The sequence below is a fragment of the Columba livia genome, chromosome Z (genome assembly GCF_036013475.1).
Source record: "Columba livia isolate bColLiv1 breed racing homer chromosome Z, bColLiv1.pat.W.v2, whole genome shotgun sequence".
NCBI lineage: Eukaryota > Metazoa > Chordata > Aves > Columbiformes > Columbidae > Columba > Columba livia.
This window is the reverse complement of record NC_088642.1, coordinates 40,191,499-40,210,307: the sequence shown is the minus strand read 5'-3', so window position 1 is coordinate 40,210,307 and position 18,809 is coordinate 40,191,499. Positions and strand designations below refer to the sequence as shown.

At 36.5% G+C, this 18,809-nt stretch overlaps 1 protein-coding gene and 1 long non-coding RNA gene across 2 annotated transcripts in view; one reads left to right on the top strand and one right to left on the bottom strand.

The window, feature by feature from the left end:
• The window catches only part of LOC102087994 (uncharacterized), a 53,306-nt gene that overhangs the window by 29,557 nt on the left and 4,940 nt on the right, over positions 1-18,809 (bottom strand). The window contains exons 2-6 of the mRNA XM_021288075.2: positions 13,368-13,459; positions 9,867-12,335; positions 6,540-6,722; positions 3,180-3,347; positions 1,339-1,440 (exon numbers count right to left, since the gene is read on the bottom strand). Of these exons, the coding sequence (XP_021143750.1) occupies positions 1,339-1,440; positions 3,180-3,347; positions 6,540-6,722; positions 9,867-12,335; positions 13,368-13,425 (2,980 nt within the window). The 5' untranslated portion in view covers positions 13,426-13,459. The remainder of the gene's footprint in view (positions 1-1,338; positions 1,441-3,179; positions 3,348-6,539; positions 6,723-9,866; positions 12,336-13,367; positions 13,460-18,809) is intronic.
• LOC110359106 (uncharacterized) lies at positions 13,526-15,836 on the top strand. Its single transcript, XR_002414038.2, has 2 exons — positions 13,526-13,601; positions 15,050-15,836. It is a non-coding gene; the product is annotated as an uncharacterized LOC110359106 (long non-coding RNA).

Genomic DNA, 18,809 nt, shown 5'->3' with positions numbered 1-18,809 from the left:
GTTCAGATCTTAGGTAGATGCATGGGTTTCTAATAGAAGTCTTAGAGTTGTAAAGTGTTGGTAAAGTGTTGACATTTTCAATTTTTTTTTCTCTCTCTCTCTTTTTTTTTTTTTTTTTTCTCACTGCATGTTGCTCCCTTGCTCAGATTTCTGACTTTTCTGATCTTTCCTAGTCGAGTTAATGATGACCCTATTTAGTAGCTCAGCAGGCAGTTTTAGAACAATGGGTTCATGTAATGGATTGACAGGCCTCTGAATTCACAGGCTTTCCCAACGTTGTCAGGAAGCCAGACATAAGGCTGGCAAAGTGACAAAGATATTCTTAGATGCCTTGCTAGAGGGCACTCAGTAGCATTCATGGTCTAGGATGAGATTTTTCATTTCATCTGCCTTTGGTATTAGAAGTCTATCAGTCTCTTGAGCCTTCTGCTCCTTCTCTAATTCTAATGTGTCCACCCTCAGATGCAGAGAGCAGTACAACAAGCAGTACTCTAGATTTCGGCGAACCACGGTTTTAAGCAGCAGCAAAAAGACACTGCTTCCATGTCTCATTCTCACTACTGTTACTGATGAAGACAAATTTTAGCCAGATTCCTAAGCTGCCATTGCACAAAGAGCTGATTATTTCAGAGACCTTTCAGTGGTAACTCTCAAGATCTTACTCCTGAGAGTAACTGCCAATACCATGTTCTCTGTCATGTAGGCCTGGTATAGATCATTCCTCTCTACAGGCTTTACCTTACACTTGATATTTTTTGAAACTCATCTGCCACTTTTTTTCTCATTCATTCAGTTTTGTGAGTTGCTTCTGGAGTTCCTCACAATCATTGGATTACCCTGCAGAAATTAACAGCACATCTGCTAAAATTTATAGATGACCCAACTGAAACCCTTTCAAGCAGAAGTGTCCCCAGCTAACAAGGCTTTTGGAAATGTTGTTATGAGGATCACTGCATCTTCTATTTCATTCTAGAAGGCCTGTTGTCACTAGCAGATGTCAGTCCCCAAGTGTTCTAGGCTTTACATCTGAAAAGAGGTAGGATGCAGACACTTGCATGAGGTATCAGCTGGCATGGAAGGACACAAAACAGGAGAGTCTTGTTTACCCACAGGCATAGTGGGGATCTAAGACAGCTTGGCATGAGCAGTTCAAGGACATGTTATTAAACACTGTACACTCACTAATTATGGAAAATTATTAATGTACATTTATATTATATATATAATTGCAAAACAAATGCAATATATTATATATATCATATGCTGTCATAATAATAAATATTATTTATTTTTAATACATTTTCATATGAGAAGATAACTAGTGCAACCACAACTTACTTGTGTCAACTTCAGTCACAAGAATAGGCTTTGAGAACTGGATCCTGAAACCCCAAGGATAATTGCCAGTTCCTTTAGTGATCTTTACTGTTCTTTCACGAACTGCAAAAGAGGAAAACAGACATCCATTTTTCTCTACATGTCAAGTTCTACTTAACAATCAGTGGCCTATTTTTAAAACTTTGTCTAAATGATTCTGCAAATGAGTGGGATGCTTTCAGTATGACTCCTATGACTCCTAGTTGTTCGGTGCTGCGCCTCTGCCAGTGTGCACCCCCTCATGCCACAACTGATTGAATGTCATTCATGTTAGGGGAAAGACAGACAGCATCAATGAAGTGTTCTTTCATCAGCTGTTCAAGTTAAGTGCCTGGACCTTGTAATAAAGAGGAAGAGAAGCATTCAGATATTCTACTCTAAAACCAGCATTCTGGGAGACAAAAGAGCTCCTGCTCTCTGTGTCAGACCTCTGAGCTGCAAATACAAAATACACTCTAAATTCTCAAATGAATTTAAATGTGCTTCTTGTAGTTTAATTCTATTTATATTTTTTGAAGGTACATGTCTTTTGGATATCAATTGTTTCTTTTTTTTTCATCTACACTTTCCTGTCAACTTCCCACTCCACTTCCTCCCAGTTCTCTAGTCCAACCGCAACCACACTAGCAACTCCTGCCACCAGTGCCTTTACCCACGTGAAATTGCTTTCAGTTCAGCATAATTTGACATGTAAAGGGATTACACTAGGTAAAAAGGAAGATCAGGGTCTAATTGTCTACTTCAAACTTTTTCTCAGGGCCTAGTAGTATTATCATATCTCAAATGGTCTGGCTTATTAGTAGATCTCAAACTCATGAAGGACTTCAGTGTAAATTTGAATTGTCTGCTTTTGATCATTTGACTGTTTTAGCGGGTTTGTTTAATGAAGGACAATTTAATAATAATTTATGATGTTTCGTCTTCAAATTGTGTACTATTTGGAAGACAGAAATTACTTTAAAGTTTACTGTACTTTTATATCATGCTAATTGATGTTACTTGTCTAAAAGAGCATAGATACTTCAATATCTACTTTAACTATCTTGCTGAACTTCTGAGCTCTCCCCTGGGAGAAGAGACAACCAAAACAGCTCTCCAGAATATTCTCAATATGTTTTAAGGGAGATTTTTCATATCTGAAGATATATGAAGTACACTTGTTTTTTCTCACATTGTGAATGATTTAGGATCTCCAGCAAAGAACTATCTCCTGGAAAGATACAGGGGTGTTTCACTTTGTTTTAGTTCTTTGAACTGTGTTCCTTTTCAGTAACTTAACGTTTTAAAAGTGAAGGAAAACCTTCCATACTGCTGAAAAAGTTATTCACTACATCTGTTCAACAGGACAGGGTTTAAACTACAGATAGAACCTTGTTACACATAGCAAAATTGATTCTTTTCTTTCTGGAGCTATTATGTATGAAAGTTTGATAAAGAACAGATTTTATGACCATTGTAAAACTTTATGTCCACAAATAGGTCTCTATGATTTTGTCATCCTTGAAAAAGCTATGAAATTACATTGCTTCTACCCTTGTCATACAGCAAGAGATGCGGTTTAATTGTGACATTTCATCAGTATCAATTTTGCCAAGTAAATATGATATTTACAAGACAGTAGCTAAATAAGGACTACTTACTTACATTTTTCTATAAACTTTTGTCTTCTTGGGTTGCTCTTTTTCCTGTCTTCAGACTAAGTGTCCAGCATATTTTCCAAAATGTTGCTCCCCTGGAAACCTCAGAGTGCCCAAAATAAATAGTTTTATGACATTTATTACCTGCTGCTTTAGACAACTTACTTGCCACTGGTCTAGGCCTTTTGCTGAGACATCTAGGACTGTTATCTGGAGAGACATCATCTCCTCTGAAAACCCAGGAAGCAGAGTGAAAGTTTTCTGTATAAAAACCTCTGTCCTCATTTTCAGAATGTAGTCCGAGATCTACTGATCGAGCATCCTCTGAGTTTACTGTCATGAGGATAAAACAAGTGAAAATAATGTCAGTATGGAAAATGCATGAAAAGTAACAGACCTCCTCAGCCAGTTAGCATGGAAAAAGTGCCACAACTTTCTTAATGAACTGTTTGTCATGTCTGTACTTTTGCAATTTTGTTGCTGTTAAAGGGCAGTCTGCAAACATGTCCGAATATAAGATCACGATCTTGGATGCTATTGCATATTGAACTTTAATATCGAGGGAAGTCTTAATGCAAATGGTCAAAACAGGTACTGCACCTCTTTAAGAGAAGTCTGTCTTTGACCGTTTTTTAAGCTTTCTTTTGCAGCTCATTTGATCAGGAAACCAATCAACTTTTCAAGAAATTTAGTATAGGTTCAGTGCAAATGAGAAGCTTAACTGACATGACCCAGGTAATGATGACCATATTTGCTGTTTGCTTAATCTCAGCTCTTCCAGACAGGCGTATACAGTTTTATTAAAAAGGAGGTGAAGAAATCATAGGTTTGTTTGTCTGTTTTGAATATAGAACTTCTGGCTTGTCCTAGGCTGTTGAACAACTTTATGATGTTACATGTGTTATCATGAGGATTTTCAGATTCGTATTGCATCATTAGGCTGTGGAGAAAAAGGCTGTGCAATAGAATGATAGCTTCCCAAGAAGAGTGGGAGCTGGAACTTCAAAGCTAAATCTGGATGGTGAAAGTTATATAAAAGCGTAAATCATCAGAGACTGTGCTAACAGATAAACTGAAAGAATGCTTTTGTGCAAATTGGCTGAGAGGAAAAAATAATCATGTTCCTTTCATTAAAAAATGCTTGGTATAATGCTGCCAGACTTAATGCAGCTGGAGTAAGGATCTCATTGCTTTATTTGCTCTGTGTTTGATGTGGCAATTACGCAGAATGATTCCCCATTTCAAAATGTGAAAGATAAAAATTAACCTTCATTTAGTTTTGTTCAGCAACTTACTTCCTGAATACATCTCAGTGGCAGTCATTTTTCACTTTGACAGTTTGCTTTACTGTGTCTGTGTAGACAAATACTCCACATCCACTGGCTTCTGCCTTATTAAGCAGAAAATATGAAATGCTACGATAAACTGTATAAAATTCTAGTAGTAACTAAATAAAAATAAGAAAACAAATAAATACTACTAGACTGATACGTTTAAAGCACTTCTTAGCGTGCTACCATGAATTCATAAATTAAGAAACCTAGATTTGACCAAGCAATTCAGTACAGCACTGTATTTTGCCAGTTTAATACTGAATCATTATAATTGTAGTAGAGCTTGAAATGTGACAAATAGGCAAAACACATAAATAAATGCTGCCACACTGGCATTTTGGAGTTATGTCAAGACACTTCTGGAGTGTCTTTTTCCCATCTGCCCTCCTTGAGCTTTCAGCACAGATGTCAAATGGAGCAGTTTAGGAGTGTCAGGAACAAACTGCATCTAGGTTCTTCTCAGCTGCTGGAAGTAAGCACATAAGGAGCTTCCAAACACTGATTAGAGTTGTCTCAGGTCTGCAAATACCAGACAACAGCCTGACTACCAAAGGAAAATGGACAGAAGTCTCAGGTCTGTAGCATACTATCCAAAATTATTAGATACCAGGATTTTTGGCAGAATTGTCTTCTTGTTCACCTGTTCTGGAGACCACTATAGGTTCATGCCATGTGTTGTCTCAAGGAAAGCAATTCTAGCTCTTGCAGCTTTATCCTGTGTTGGTTTTGTTTGTTTGTGTTGTTTTGTTTTTCATATTTTCTCCATGAAACCAGTGTGTGTCTGATCTAGTAAAATTTATGGCCCACCTTATATTCAAGAGACATTACTGTTGAAATCAAAGAACAATTTATCTCGATATATGTTTCTCCTGATAGGTTTTTTGAGCTCTGGTGGTTTGACATGGTAACTTTCTAATCTCCTTGCAATGGACTTTAATCTCTTTTAGGGGCAAAAAATGGAAACTGCTTCTAATAAAAAGCTTCTTCATGTCCACATGAAATAAGCCACTCATCCCTGCTGCTTTGTTAACAGGTATTAAAAGATTAGAGATTGACTCAGTTATGTGAACACAGGTGGCTAGTATCACATTAGATGATTTAGGGTATCTCACTTGCTGTCCTGTTACTGCTTCAAAAAGGCATGGCTCTGCTGTAGGTCACGTATCTCAGAATCCTGTTGGTGTCCCAGCTGGCAACTGACACCTATGCTTAGGAAGTGAATTAAGGCCCTGCTGACGTAGGTCTTCATATCTATATATGCATATATACATATACAAGAGTATATATATATGTATGTATACTCTTCAGTACAGGGATAAAAGACATTAACAGTTTATCTTGTATTGGACCTGCACTGAAGTCCTACAGTTGTCAGCCTTCTATAGCTTTGCATTTAACCTTCTTCAAAAAGGAGGTTATATATCTACAAATAAAACTTCCCTCACCAAAAGTAAGCCTTATATGACAAAATATTTCCACAGGGAAATGCACATTTCTTAATCTCCACAAAGTTCCTCCCACATTACTAAAATAGCAAAACAGGAGGCAAAGGCGGTATGAAGAAGTACCACATATGTTCTCTCCTAGACTAAGCAATCCTTGCTTGGAGACTCCACCTGCATGAAATGTAAATCCATTAAGCAGTTCATCTTTAAAATTCCTTCCCATGTAGTTCAAACTGATGAGTTTGTTATAGGCTCAAGCATATGGTGAGGTGACAGGCTATTTTATGAGACAGTTATGGAACTAGCTGTTCCAGTAGCTGGAACAGGAGGGACAGGTTGTTATTTTAGTGTGAAGGACTCCCAGCTTACCATGGCTTTGACATAAGCAAAGTAGGCATCAGGATTATAATTTTTGTTACACCCTCAAAGCTGCTGCCCTAAGTGGTCACCTGTTTGTCTATGTCTAGAACTAGTCTTAACATTAATTGCATATGGACAAGGATGGTACAATCAACTTTTTTCCAGTCAGCCTGTGCACTTGGTTATATGAAAGACAGAGGATACTCACTTCCATAGTGAGGAATAGTTCAATTGAATAAGATGTGCTTGCTCATGATGATGACTAAGACAGAGACTCATGTTATGAACTGAAGATCAATGTTCTTAGCTGCCAACCCTGTCAGAGTGTCACTCACACAAAGGAGAATGAATACAAATAAATACAATCGTAAGACTAATGTACTCACTTGATCCCTCAGTGATTGTGCTGTTTATGGAACTTCCTCCAGCTGAGCTGCATTTTTTGCTGTCTTTGAACTGCTTCCGCCTCCTGGCCCACTGGTCTATTGCATCTTCCTGTGAACTGTCGCTTGCTCTGGTGTCTTTCATCGAAGGTAGTTTTCTTGTTTTATTAATTTCTGATTTCAAGTCTAAATTAGAACCAGAAATTGTTTGTGAGGTATGTGTGAGACAACTCAAGCAATTATACTGTTTCAAATTTTCACATTCTAAACACAAGAATAACCTAACCAAACATAGAAATGAAAATAACCAATAATACTGAAAATATTCATAAAGTATGTATTTTAGACTAACTCAGGCCTTCACACAGATCAAATCACATGTGATTAGCTTGTGGTAGTCATATGTGCAGTTAAATACCTACATAGACATTTGTACAGCACCATTTTTATGCAGAAACATGTAAATTACTTATGGATTTTATTTACAGATGCTTATACATTTTTGAAGTGGTCAGTATATAGATATATAAAGTGCTGTTTAAAATAAACTAATTAAAAATCTTGCAAGAAACATGCAGATAAAAGGAGGATATACCTTTCTACTTTAGGTTTCTTTCCAGGTAGGGCAGTAGCAATTTATTTTTTGTATTAGTATTTTAGCTAAAAGAAAAATTGGAAAACAGACTTTGTATTAGGTTCTGTTCTCAAAATGCAACTGTATCCACTGGCAAGGTCAGATATGGAGAATGTGAGCCCAGCCTCAAGAGGCTCCCTACAGGATTGTGTGAGTGTTTTCTTGGCTCAATAGCCTCTTGCTGGCTTCAGTTGGACCTGTGTCACTTTTGCAGGGCAGCTGACTATTGTTCAGAGTCAGAAAACTGATTTCTTGTAGTGCCCTTCGCACGAGTCCTTGCTCCTCTGATAATAAGTTCCCACAACACCAGCAGACTTCTAGATTGCCTGGAATCCTCTCCCCCATCCTGTTTATAACACTTGCATCTGTTTTCCTCTTCTGTTCTAGATGCTCTCACTCTTTGTTGAGAAATGGCACATTTCCTTTTCACTGTCACTGAATTTCAGAGCACAGGAAGTGCCACATTGTCCCTTTTGCCCAATGACTTGATGAAGTACATTAGTATTCCCACATTACAAGTGGACTTCGATTTATATTAATGAGTTTCAAAACTTTAAATGTTTATACTTCTTTCTGGTTGTACACATTTACTCATTTAAAGTAGGACCTCCACAGCATTGTTAACACAGATGGAAAATCAAAATACGACCCTAGACCAGAAGAAGGCCAAAATTATAGACCAGGTGAGGTGATAGATAAGAGAAAGAGCACAGATAGATAATTCTCAGCAAAGGGCAAAAGGTAAAAGAAGAGAATAAAATAAAAATGCAAGAAATAGCTACAACTCACTTTCTGTGCAGTGTGTTTAACCACTGAGGTCTAATGTATGATAAATCAAAATTTTTGAGCATGCAGACTTCCTTCTGTGTCTTCTTCCTGTACTTTATTCTAAAGTAATTTTGATTTAATCAATGCTCTATTTTAGTATTTTAGATATTGACCTATACAGCAATATCTACCTATATAGTATATAGACAAGGGCATGTAGTGATAGGACAAAGGGTGGTGGCTTTAAACTGAAAGAGGGTAGATTTAGATAAGAGAGAAATTCTTCACTGTGAGGGCGGTGAGGCACTGGAACTGGTTGCCCAGAGACACAGTGGATGTCCAGTCCCTGGAAGGTAAGACTGGATGTGGCTTTGAGCAACAAAACCTAGTTTTGTGTAAGGTGTCACTGCCCATGGCAGGGGCTTTAGAACTAGGTAATCTTTAAGGTCCCTTCAAACCCAAACCATTCTATGATTGTGTGATCTATATAGACTTCAGATATTTTTGAAATTTCCATTACCAGTGCCAAACAAGACAACCTTGGAGGGCATAGACTATTTCAGTTGGAATGGATCTGCAAAGATCAACTAGCACAACTACCTGACCCCTTCAGGGCCAAAAGTCAAAGCATGTTATGAAGGGCATTGTCCAAATTCCTCTTAAACACTGACAGGCTTCGGGCATTGACAACCTCTCACTGTTCCAGTGGCTGACCAGTCCCTTGGTAAAGAAATGCTTTGTAATGTTCAGTCTAAAACTCCCCTGATGCAGCTTTTAGCCATTCCCACGTGTCTTGTCACTGGATACCAGGGAGAAGAGATCAGCATCCTCTCCACTTTCCCTCCTCAGGAAGATGCAGAGAGCAATGAGGTCACCTGCTTAGCAGCCTTTTCATGAAACTAGACAAACCCAAAGTCTTTACCCACTCCTGATAGTACATGTCTTCCAGCCCTAAGACAGACATACCAGTATTATCTGAAAGTATTGTGAACTAGAAAGATAATTAAAAACATTGTGTTGCTTTTTACTAAGATCCTTGAAGACATAAGAAAGTATGTGTTTTTCAAAAGTATAAAAGTCCTAACCTTCAAACCTGCTGGGAACATGCTCTCCTGTAGAGGACAATCCAATTTATGTTTGCATATAACTTGCTTAGTACTAAAAAATTAAAATTTAATTGTTTGGAGTGATATTTCAAAAACACACACATGTGTGTATATTTTCGTGATGTAAAGAGTTTTCATTGTAGTGTGCAGTGTCCCAGTATGGCTTTACATTTCTATTATTTGAAACACTTATTTTAAATGATCAGTTATGGATTAGGTAGCTGGATTACAGAAGGCAAGACAAGAAAGTTTGTAAAAGATTAGCTATTAAAAATAATTCTTTTTCATTCACAGTTGTCTTAACTTACAAAGAGAGGAGAAAAGAAGGTTAAATGACGCACTATGGTCATTCCTTGACACATAAAGGCTCAGCTAGAATTAGGACTGAGATGTACTTAGAATTCAGTAATTGCTCAGATCACACGGATTCCAGAAACAGATGATGAAGTTTTAAACACTAACTAGAGCTCTGAGTTAATGACACATGTCAACTTCAAAAAAAAACCTTCCTGTTTCAGTGTTTGCCTCTCTCACTAGATGTATAAAATGGGTTTACTGCTTAATTTAGGAAACCCACTTTTTGAGTAAAGATGCATTAAAATCGTCTTTATTTTTTAATTTAAGTTACTTGGCCCTACAGGATGGCTCCTAGGATCCTCAACACAATAACTGCATAATATAACCAAACGGTCAAGCATGCCAATACAATTTCTTTGGAAAGTTATAATTTCATTTTCCCAAAACAGGTGTCACCAAAGCACTAAACCACCTATGCGAGAGGTGTGTAAGGGATATTAACGCCAAAAGTCTCAAAACACCTACCTTTATGAGTAATTTGTTTTACTGATGATGGGGGGATATCTGCATTCTGATTAAAATCTTCTTTCATTTCAATCTTTTTTTCAACTTCATCAGAGTTGGATTTGGCTAACTGAGGCAGCTGATGTGCTCCAGGTTCTATCCTTAAACTATCATCAGTTGATTGTTTACCACAAAAGTTATCTAGTCTTTCCTTGACATTTGAATGTTCTGTGAAATCCTCATTCTTTTCTGTATGTGCTGAAGAGGCAGGTAACATGACAGCCTGTGCTGAATCTTTATGGCAGTTGGATTCAAGAAGAGTATTTCCAGACACATCTTGTATGTCAGAAAAACTTTCTGATTCATTTTTTATGTCATGCTCCTCTGGATGCAAGGGTGACAGCAAGGATTTTTCTTGTATACTACAGGCAAATTTAGGCCCTTTTCTTACTGCAGAGCTGAAGGAATCAGTTACCAATTTAGTGTCGCCTTGGATAAGTCTTCGTTCTAGTTCTCCAGTTATCACAGTCATTACCGACCCTCTCCTTTTCTTTGTTAACTCAGGCTCTGCAGGGACTGGGTGAACATTTTGCTGTAAAGCTGAAAGCTGGTTTGGGGCACTTTCTGTAGATGCATAATTATTACTTTCCTTGTCATAAATAAGTTCACTCAAAGGGCTTCTAGAATGTGAAGAGACCTGTACCATCTGAGCTTCGTTCTGCAGTTCAATGTGCTTTTCTAGATGGTTGTACTCTAGGGTCCCTTCATCTAAAGCGTCTTCAGTAGACTCAGAGTCTTCCTCCCATATGGCTAGGTTTCTCAGAGGCTCTGCATGCCCATTTTCTTTTGTTTCATTTATAGTACCACTGGAATGAAGACTTTCCATTATCGGTTCTTCTGTTTCTTCACTGTGCCCCACATAGTCTGCATAGTTATCCAGGAAACAAGTGTCCTCTAGACTTTCTTCAGGCTCAGATGGATAAACAGTAATATTATGATCAAATGATGTGAAAGCGTACTGATATGAAGACTTAAGACTTCTCAAACTTCTCACTGAAGAGGTCAAGTCAGGACATTTACAAAGCTCTGTATAGCTAGTATGAACGTGTGAGTTCCTGTTATACACATCTCCTGCTCTGATCTCCTTAGGTAATACTTTTAAGGATGGCAATGAATAAAAGCCAGAATCCCTTCTAGGGTGAGCTGGTGATGGTACTTCAAGGGTAGTATCTGGGAAAGACCTTCTTCTTGCTGTTTTTTGCCCTGTGTCTTTGTATTTGTCACAGTTCTTTCTTTCTTGACCTAATACATTGTTCTTACTGGTATGTCCTTTCCCAGTGTCTGGGTTATTCAAGGTATTACTAGCTACAAGGAAATTTGTATTTTTTATTTTTGAGAAAAGCATTGTATCTTTTGAAAAGTCTTCCTTTTCATTAGTGTAGTCTTCACAGTCCTTTTTGTTATGTTTACAGAAATAATTTTCTTGCCCCCAAATTCTCAAGGCTGTAGAGAGGCTGTCAGATTCCTTTCCATCATTAACAGAGTACAAAGATATCCCCTCCGCAATTGTATCCAAATGCATTTTGTCAGAATCAGCAAATTCTTCAGGTGGAGGGATAAGTGTACATCCATCTGGGAATGCAAAATCTACTTTTTCATGAAAACTAAAAGATGACTTACAATCTGCATTGCAAGGTGCCTCTGTTACAGAATAATCTGTTTCACTCCAATACGTATCTTCATGTTCCCTGTTGCAAGTTTTGTGCTGTGTTTGTTTACCAGGTTTGATGTTAACCTTTAGATTTTTTTTTCTGCTAGTATATTCCACTTTGATTTCCTTTGCTTCAATGTTCATTTTGAGGGAGGCATTTTTGTTGATGGCAGTTTGAGTTTTATGGTTAGAGGAACCCCTATAGCTCCCACTGTGTTCTGCTGAACGGTCAGCTGAAGGACACTGGTACTTTGAAGATTTTGAACACTGGCTTTTCTGGTATTGACTTTCATGACAACATTTATTATTCTTTGAACTTTTACCTTTTTCAGATACAAGATTTGTTCCAGAATCAAACAAAGAAACATTCTTAATTTCTACTTGTACATTAAAAGAACCATATTTTACTTCTGCAGTAATTCTTCCAATAGCCAAGCTAACAGGTTCTGCAGAGTCTGTCTTGTTCCACAGTGTAATTTTTCCTGTGCATGAGCCCTCTGATTCACCAAAAGTTACTGAAGCTAAGATTTCATCTTGCTGAGCATGAGGGTAGTTTTTTTGCTTCTTTCCTTCTTTTTCGCTGTCTGATATGTTATCAAGGTCTCTGTCTTCAGATGCATCTGAGCCACTGTGATTCTTGTTTTCATGATCATTTCCATTTTCTTCAGTACCCTTCAGTACATGCAGTGGCTCAGCAAAGTGAGCCAGAGCTTCATCTGCTTTATTTTCAAGGCTTCCTACATTTTGCTGGCATTTACAAATGGGTGACAACTGTTCATCTAATTTAAGGTGAAAAAAAGAAAAAACAGGTTTCCCGTGATTTGGTAAACATTATCACAAATGTATGATTAGCTTCAAGACACTTTTCATAGAAAATGCCTATTTTATCTTTAAAGTGTAGTGTATTTTCCACAGTATTATTTTTTCACTTCAATATTAACTTATTTTGTCTTAATTACTTGATAAGTAATGTGAAGCCAGATAAATGGGGTACACCATGTTAACTGACTCTGATTGAAGGAAATGAACATATTAACTTTTTCTTTTTTTTTTTTTTTTTTTGTCTCAGAAAGTTTTACAGTTGCTAGGTGAGAAGGTATTTTATTTGCATTTAGAAAGATCTGTCCTGTTTGCTTCCATTACTCCTCTCAGCATTTGCTTCATTCCTGTGAACACACTGGGACAAATCAATATGTCATCGCATGTTTCCAGTTCAGGGTGAATTACATGAAACGTGAATTTTCTAATCCTTTTACAGATGGGCAAACAAAGGGATTAGCGAATATTGTCACAATCAAATAACAGATCAGTGGCACATTGCCATGAGGTGTGAGCCACAGGTCCCTGTTCAGAGCAGAATAAAATACTGTTTCCTAGCGGGAGTTGTACTGGGCAAGATTTCATGGCATTCATACAATTACATAAAATTCTGCCCTGCTTGGGCTTTTTTTAGAATAGATCATGTGCATTAGAGGATGACAGTTTACAGTGACATATACCTAAGCAGGATTAGAACAAGCTGTTAAACCACACTAGAGGAATTTACAGCAAGATGGCTGAAAATTTGAGGCAATTAAACATCATCTTTGGAAAGACTTCGCCAGAAATGGGTAGGATAGAAGCTCAACTAAAATAAAGCAACTAGTCTCATCAAAATATTGCTTGTATGCACCCACACTTGATTGTAAATATTTTCAGTTTGATAAATAGCTTTGATGCAAAGATGGAAGTCTGTCTTGATGAGTAAATGCAGAATAACCATCTATGTTTCTGGTGTTTTTGCTTCAAATTAAACATTTCTGTAAACTTACATTCTTTGGAATCAGAGCTCTTTCTGCCCTTGCAGCTTTTTCTTCTTTTTCTACTCATTCCTAAGAAGCGAAAGCATCTCAGTTCCACTCTTCTGTGTGGGAGGGAAAACAGTGGATAATAAGACAGTTTCTCTGGAATAATTTTGATCTCTCCCTCCCAGGCTCTCTATCTTGGCTTTTCTCCTGTGTGAGAACTGACTGGTTATAACAAAAAATAGAGAAGTGCTATAGCAGGTACTAATTGTTTTCTTCTCTTGTTTTTTTGGGACCAAATTTTCAAAGGTTTCTAAATAATAGCTTAAAATCGAGGTCCAATGACCTCAGCTACAGAGTCTGAACCAACAGTCTTTGAGCTGTGGCTGACCTTTTCCAACCTATGGTTTTATATGATTCTGATTTTTATAAATTTATATTTTGTTTTACGCATTCATTTAAAATTCAATCTTATTTACATACATAATAAAATACTTAATAATAATTGTTTTTCTCCTCAGAAAAAATCAGAGTTAATGTAAGAGAATAAAAGTGGGTAACAGAAATGCATGCAGAGCAAACAAAGACCAATATATATAACAGTTTAGGTTGTCCCTTGCATTTAATTTTGGGAAGAAGAAAATTGTCAGATTTTTTCATCTCATAGGCAAAATTCTTAAATGTAAGATTAACAGTTAATTCTGACTTAGTACTGAAGGCATGTATGACTTGAAATTAAATGGCAGTGGAAGACCTCTAATAATTAACTTTAAAACATTATTATTTTCACAAAATCAATGAAATAAAATATTTGTGTTTCTACATCGGCCTATGGGAAACTTAACTGTCTCAATTTAACAGGCTTTAAGAAACACAGTATCAAAGAAGGCTCAACCAAAAGGAAACACTATACCTGCTACTGTTTGTGTCCCTCAGAAACCTGAGACAAACAAAGAATACCTAAATCCCCAACTAGGGGATAAACTTTGCATCCATGTTTAGTTAATCTATCATTTTTTGCAGCTGATCACTGAAGTGAGACCTTAAATTTATATTGAACTGAACAGAATAGTCAATGTGTTAGGATTTGATTCTATTTATCTAATCCAAAGGTTTTCTATTGTATTTTAAATGACCTTGGAATAGATAATTCACATTGCTTAAAATTAGAAGTATTTGAAAGTCTTGAAAATCAGTAGATCTGGGAAAAAATCAACTAACTGTAAGTGTTATTAATTATAATAATCTTTAGATGACTGTTCATTAGTAAATCGACTATGCCACTGTGGAAAGAGCATGAGTGAATTTTTCAGGCTGCAAACTTACCTGGTGTAATGGGATGTATAGATTTTATAATAAAAATGAGGATTAAGTTTCTAAATCATTGCATTGACATTATAGGACTCACGTTACGTGTCACTGTATGCTGTGATACATAGATAGCCAAATAAGTGGGAAAAAATTCCTCTTTTAAGACACAGTTATTGATTCTACTTCTGAAAACTTCTTAATTTTGCGTGAGGCTGACTGAATATGTCAGTGCACTGACACATCTATGAGTTAGTTGCAAAAATGCAGGCATTCTCCCGTCTTTTTGGAAGACACTCCTGGGAGATTGAGAAAGTTTTGTATTTGTTTCACAACAAACACTTTGAAATGTCTACATTGTTAATTTTCAGAGTGAAAATATACCTTTCTGTTTTTTCCAGGTGTCTTTAGAGAAAGCTTGACAGACAGCCAAACCTGCCAGATGAGCTCTGTTCTCAATGGGAAGAATGATCTTAAAGGCAAATACAGGGCTTTAAAGGACACAGAGGCAAGAGCTGGAACTGATATTTATCTGTAGTCTTGGATATAAGGCAGTGACTATCAGTTTCAGTTACAAATCAATATTGTCTTAGAGAGTTACATATGCAAGTATGCTAAGAGTATCAAATTAATATTTAGAGGTGCCCTATGTTATGTAAAATCTGTAGATTGGTACATATATTTATGACAATAAGACCAATATTCTAACAGAGCTCCACAATCTGATTGTGATACTTCATGTTTCAGTTACATTTCATTAAGCTGTAATTGTTAAAATATTTTTACTTCTAGGAATGCTCTCAGTTCAACCTAAGGAAGATGCTACACACTCATTTCCTTCCTCTTCTCTTTCCTCTTTCTTCTCCCCTCCACTTCCTCCTTATTTTCCCCTTCCCCTTATTTACCTCCATGGTTGTCTTTTCAACATACTTTCCTTTGCTATACTATTTTTTGTCTTTCCCCATGTCTTTGATGTTTTTCCCCTTTTTCCCTTTTCTATGGCCAGTAATGAAACGGTTAACCTCAATATAGGAAATGTGATTGCTAACCTTCATTGCTAAAATGCTGTCAAAAATTCTCTGCAGATCAAGAACAGCTGCCTGTTTTACTCTAGTCTCTCTCTGTGTTTGATGGTTAACTGTACAGCTGCATGCACTACAGATTAAAGAAAATCCGAATTTTACAGAATGACTTTGCACTGTTCATTTGTAAGACTACTATCTCTCAGATGTTAATTTTCATATTTGTATGATGTTATTGATTTTAACTGTACATGCAGTGTGTTAAATTGCTGATATCTTAAAGCAGTTTTCACATAAACATTGGGAAGAACCTCTATGATACAAATAGTTTTGTTGTCTCTGCTACATTTCTGTATGTTCAGCTTATGCTTTCTCCTCTAAGGTTTACCATGTCTGAAGAGACACCAGTTCTTTGCTTTTCACTCATCTTTTCTATGCATCTTTTCCTTGCATTGTCTTTGTCTATTCTTGCTTTGTTGGTCCTACAGCTGAGATGTGCTAAAAGAATTAGGACTCTCATCACCTTCAATCCTAGTCACATGAGTAGACCCATTGACTCGAGTATGGATTAGTTGTATTCATAAGGACTGCAGGGTAAGACCCTGCATTAGGGACTATTTTGTCCTCTGCTGAGCACTAGATGAACACTAGTCCAATTAGCCTAGATGAGAAGAGAGGCACTCAGCAGTTTACTGGATGGAAGCCAACATTCACTGACATAGTGCTCTATGCAACAGGTTATTCTTACTACAAACAGCAGTGCTTGCGTTAACTCAGAATAATAACTTCATTTTGAGTGAAAGATCACTCCTTACCATAACCATAGTTAGAAGCTCTGTCTAGAATGTGTTCATTTTCACTGTGAATAACATCCATAATAGTGTTTACTTCAGGATAATGCAAGCAATGACAAGCTTTGTGATAATAAAGGCAATAAAATATTTTTCTAACATTTGCCTCTGAGATCATGTTTGTTACGCAGGAAAAGTTGCCTTAAAAACACCGGTTGGAAGTAAAACTGAAAACACAAGAGTTATTTTACTTAGTTTTCATATATTTAAATAATGGAGATTTTATGTGTGTTACTAAGGTTTCTTAAACAAGCATATTGAGTGAACTGGTAAAGTAATGATGAGACTGGCAGAAAATATAAACAAAAAAAAAAAAGAAAAAATCAAGAAAATATTTAATAATGTTGAATCACAATGATGTGGTGATACACTTATAAAATATTTCATGGTCTTACAGGATAACAACATTGCCATTTTAGGAGGTAAGTCTCTTACTTATAATTTCAGTATCTTAGGTTGTAGAAGGCACGGCTATAAATATATTCAGTGGCAGCTCACTGAATACTGCCACATGGAATCCTATATTGTTCACAAACTGTGAAAGAATTATGTTACAGAATACCCAAACAAGCCTTTCTGAAACATGAACCTTTACTGCTCTTTACTTCTGTATTTCAACTGCAACAAGCCCTTTCGATTCATTTCCTCCGTCTAGATACAGAACCCTACTTTTTGTCTCCATTGCCTTAGATGACCTTAACTACGCTGAATTTTATTCTCGTTGACTTCCATTGTGTCTCTTCTTGTGTTTCTCAATATTCTTTTATTCCATACTAATCTTTGCTTTAACTTTGCTCCTCAAGTTACTAACTGTGTTAGGCCCAGTCTCCCACTGATTATTTCCTCTTCTCATCCTATAAAATTATTCTTAAGGCTTGTTTTATCCTTGTAAATTTTTCCTTTACCCTCCTTACTTGTGGCATATTACCTGTGTTAGCTTTTATGCATGGAGGCAGATGCCCCACAGATTATTTGCTCTTAACAGAGACAATGTCATTAGAACGAGTTGTGTGTGAGAGCCTACTTGTTCCATGGAGTATGCAAAAAGGGCTCATTTATCTCTTATTTAGCTCATTCAGGTATATCTTATGGAAGTACCTTCAATTTTTGCCTTTTTTCCTACAAAGATGCTCCAAATCTCTTTATCAAGCTCCCACTGTTTCCTTATTTGAATAATTTCTGATCATATATTTCTGTAGTACTCTTGCCAAATAACAAATTTTATGCGAAAAATGTGCAAGAAAAGCAATGTGTTATCAAAAATGCCTGTCTTAGTAGTGGTTCTTAATCTCTGCCTCAGCTGGTATGTATCTTACTTTTATTTCTTTATAGTTTAACCTATATATTTTCCAGAAAATACTCATCTATATGTTTTTGAGAAAATACTAATCTCTAAAAATGTCTTTGCAAAATGTATAGACCAAAGGAAGCTGGCAGCCATTTACAGGGCCTGTAGCAGGACCCTAAAGAATTTTACGAAATTAATGAAAACATGAATTATATCACTGCAAATAATTAGATTCCATTCAAATGGAACTCAGTAGTTATCTGGCAGTATGCAGTTAGCTATAAGAAGAGCATATCCAAATTCAACACTTAGAAAAGCACAGGTAAGTGAAATTAATTTGCAACAAGTATTGTACTAGACTCAGTGATTAACCATTTTATTTAATGAAATGTGCTGTGGGACTTTTAATGAGCACACTGAATAATGATCTTGCTTTTTCAGTTAATGAGAAGGTATTATAGCAAACACCGGTCAGTAACATTTCTACAGTTCTGATTCTCAAGGAAGATTACTGTCTACACAACTAAGAACATCACTTATGACATAATTAGCATATCCAGGAAATCCAAAACCCATGCAATTAGATTTTACATTATTTTGGATTCTTGTATAAGCAACAACTGACAACAGACAAAGTGTTAAGTAGGTTTCGAGCATTCTTTTTTAAAGGAATGGTGGATATACTGTTCTGGCTATTATGTTAAAGATACCTCCCTACAGGCAGCATGCTCTTCACTTCAGTTTTAAGAATGGTTAATAGTTATCATGGGCTGTACATGCACAAGCATTTCTTCCTTCCCAAGGAAAAGACAAGTTATAGGTCCAGATTTCAGTTCTTAAATTGTGCAAAATCATATATAAAACTCATCTTCTTATAAAGCTTTTGTCTACTTACTAAGCTAACCTTGTTTTAATTTTAATTATTTGAGCTTTTGCCACAAAAAGAAGAAATAATATATTAATAAGGACAAGCATTTAGTTCATATTTTGGAGAAGTTTC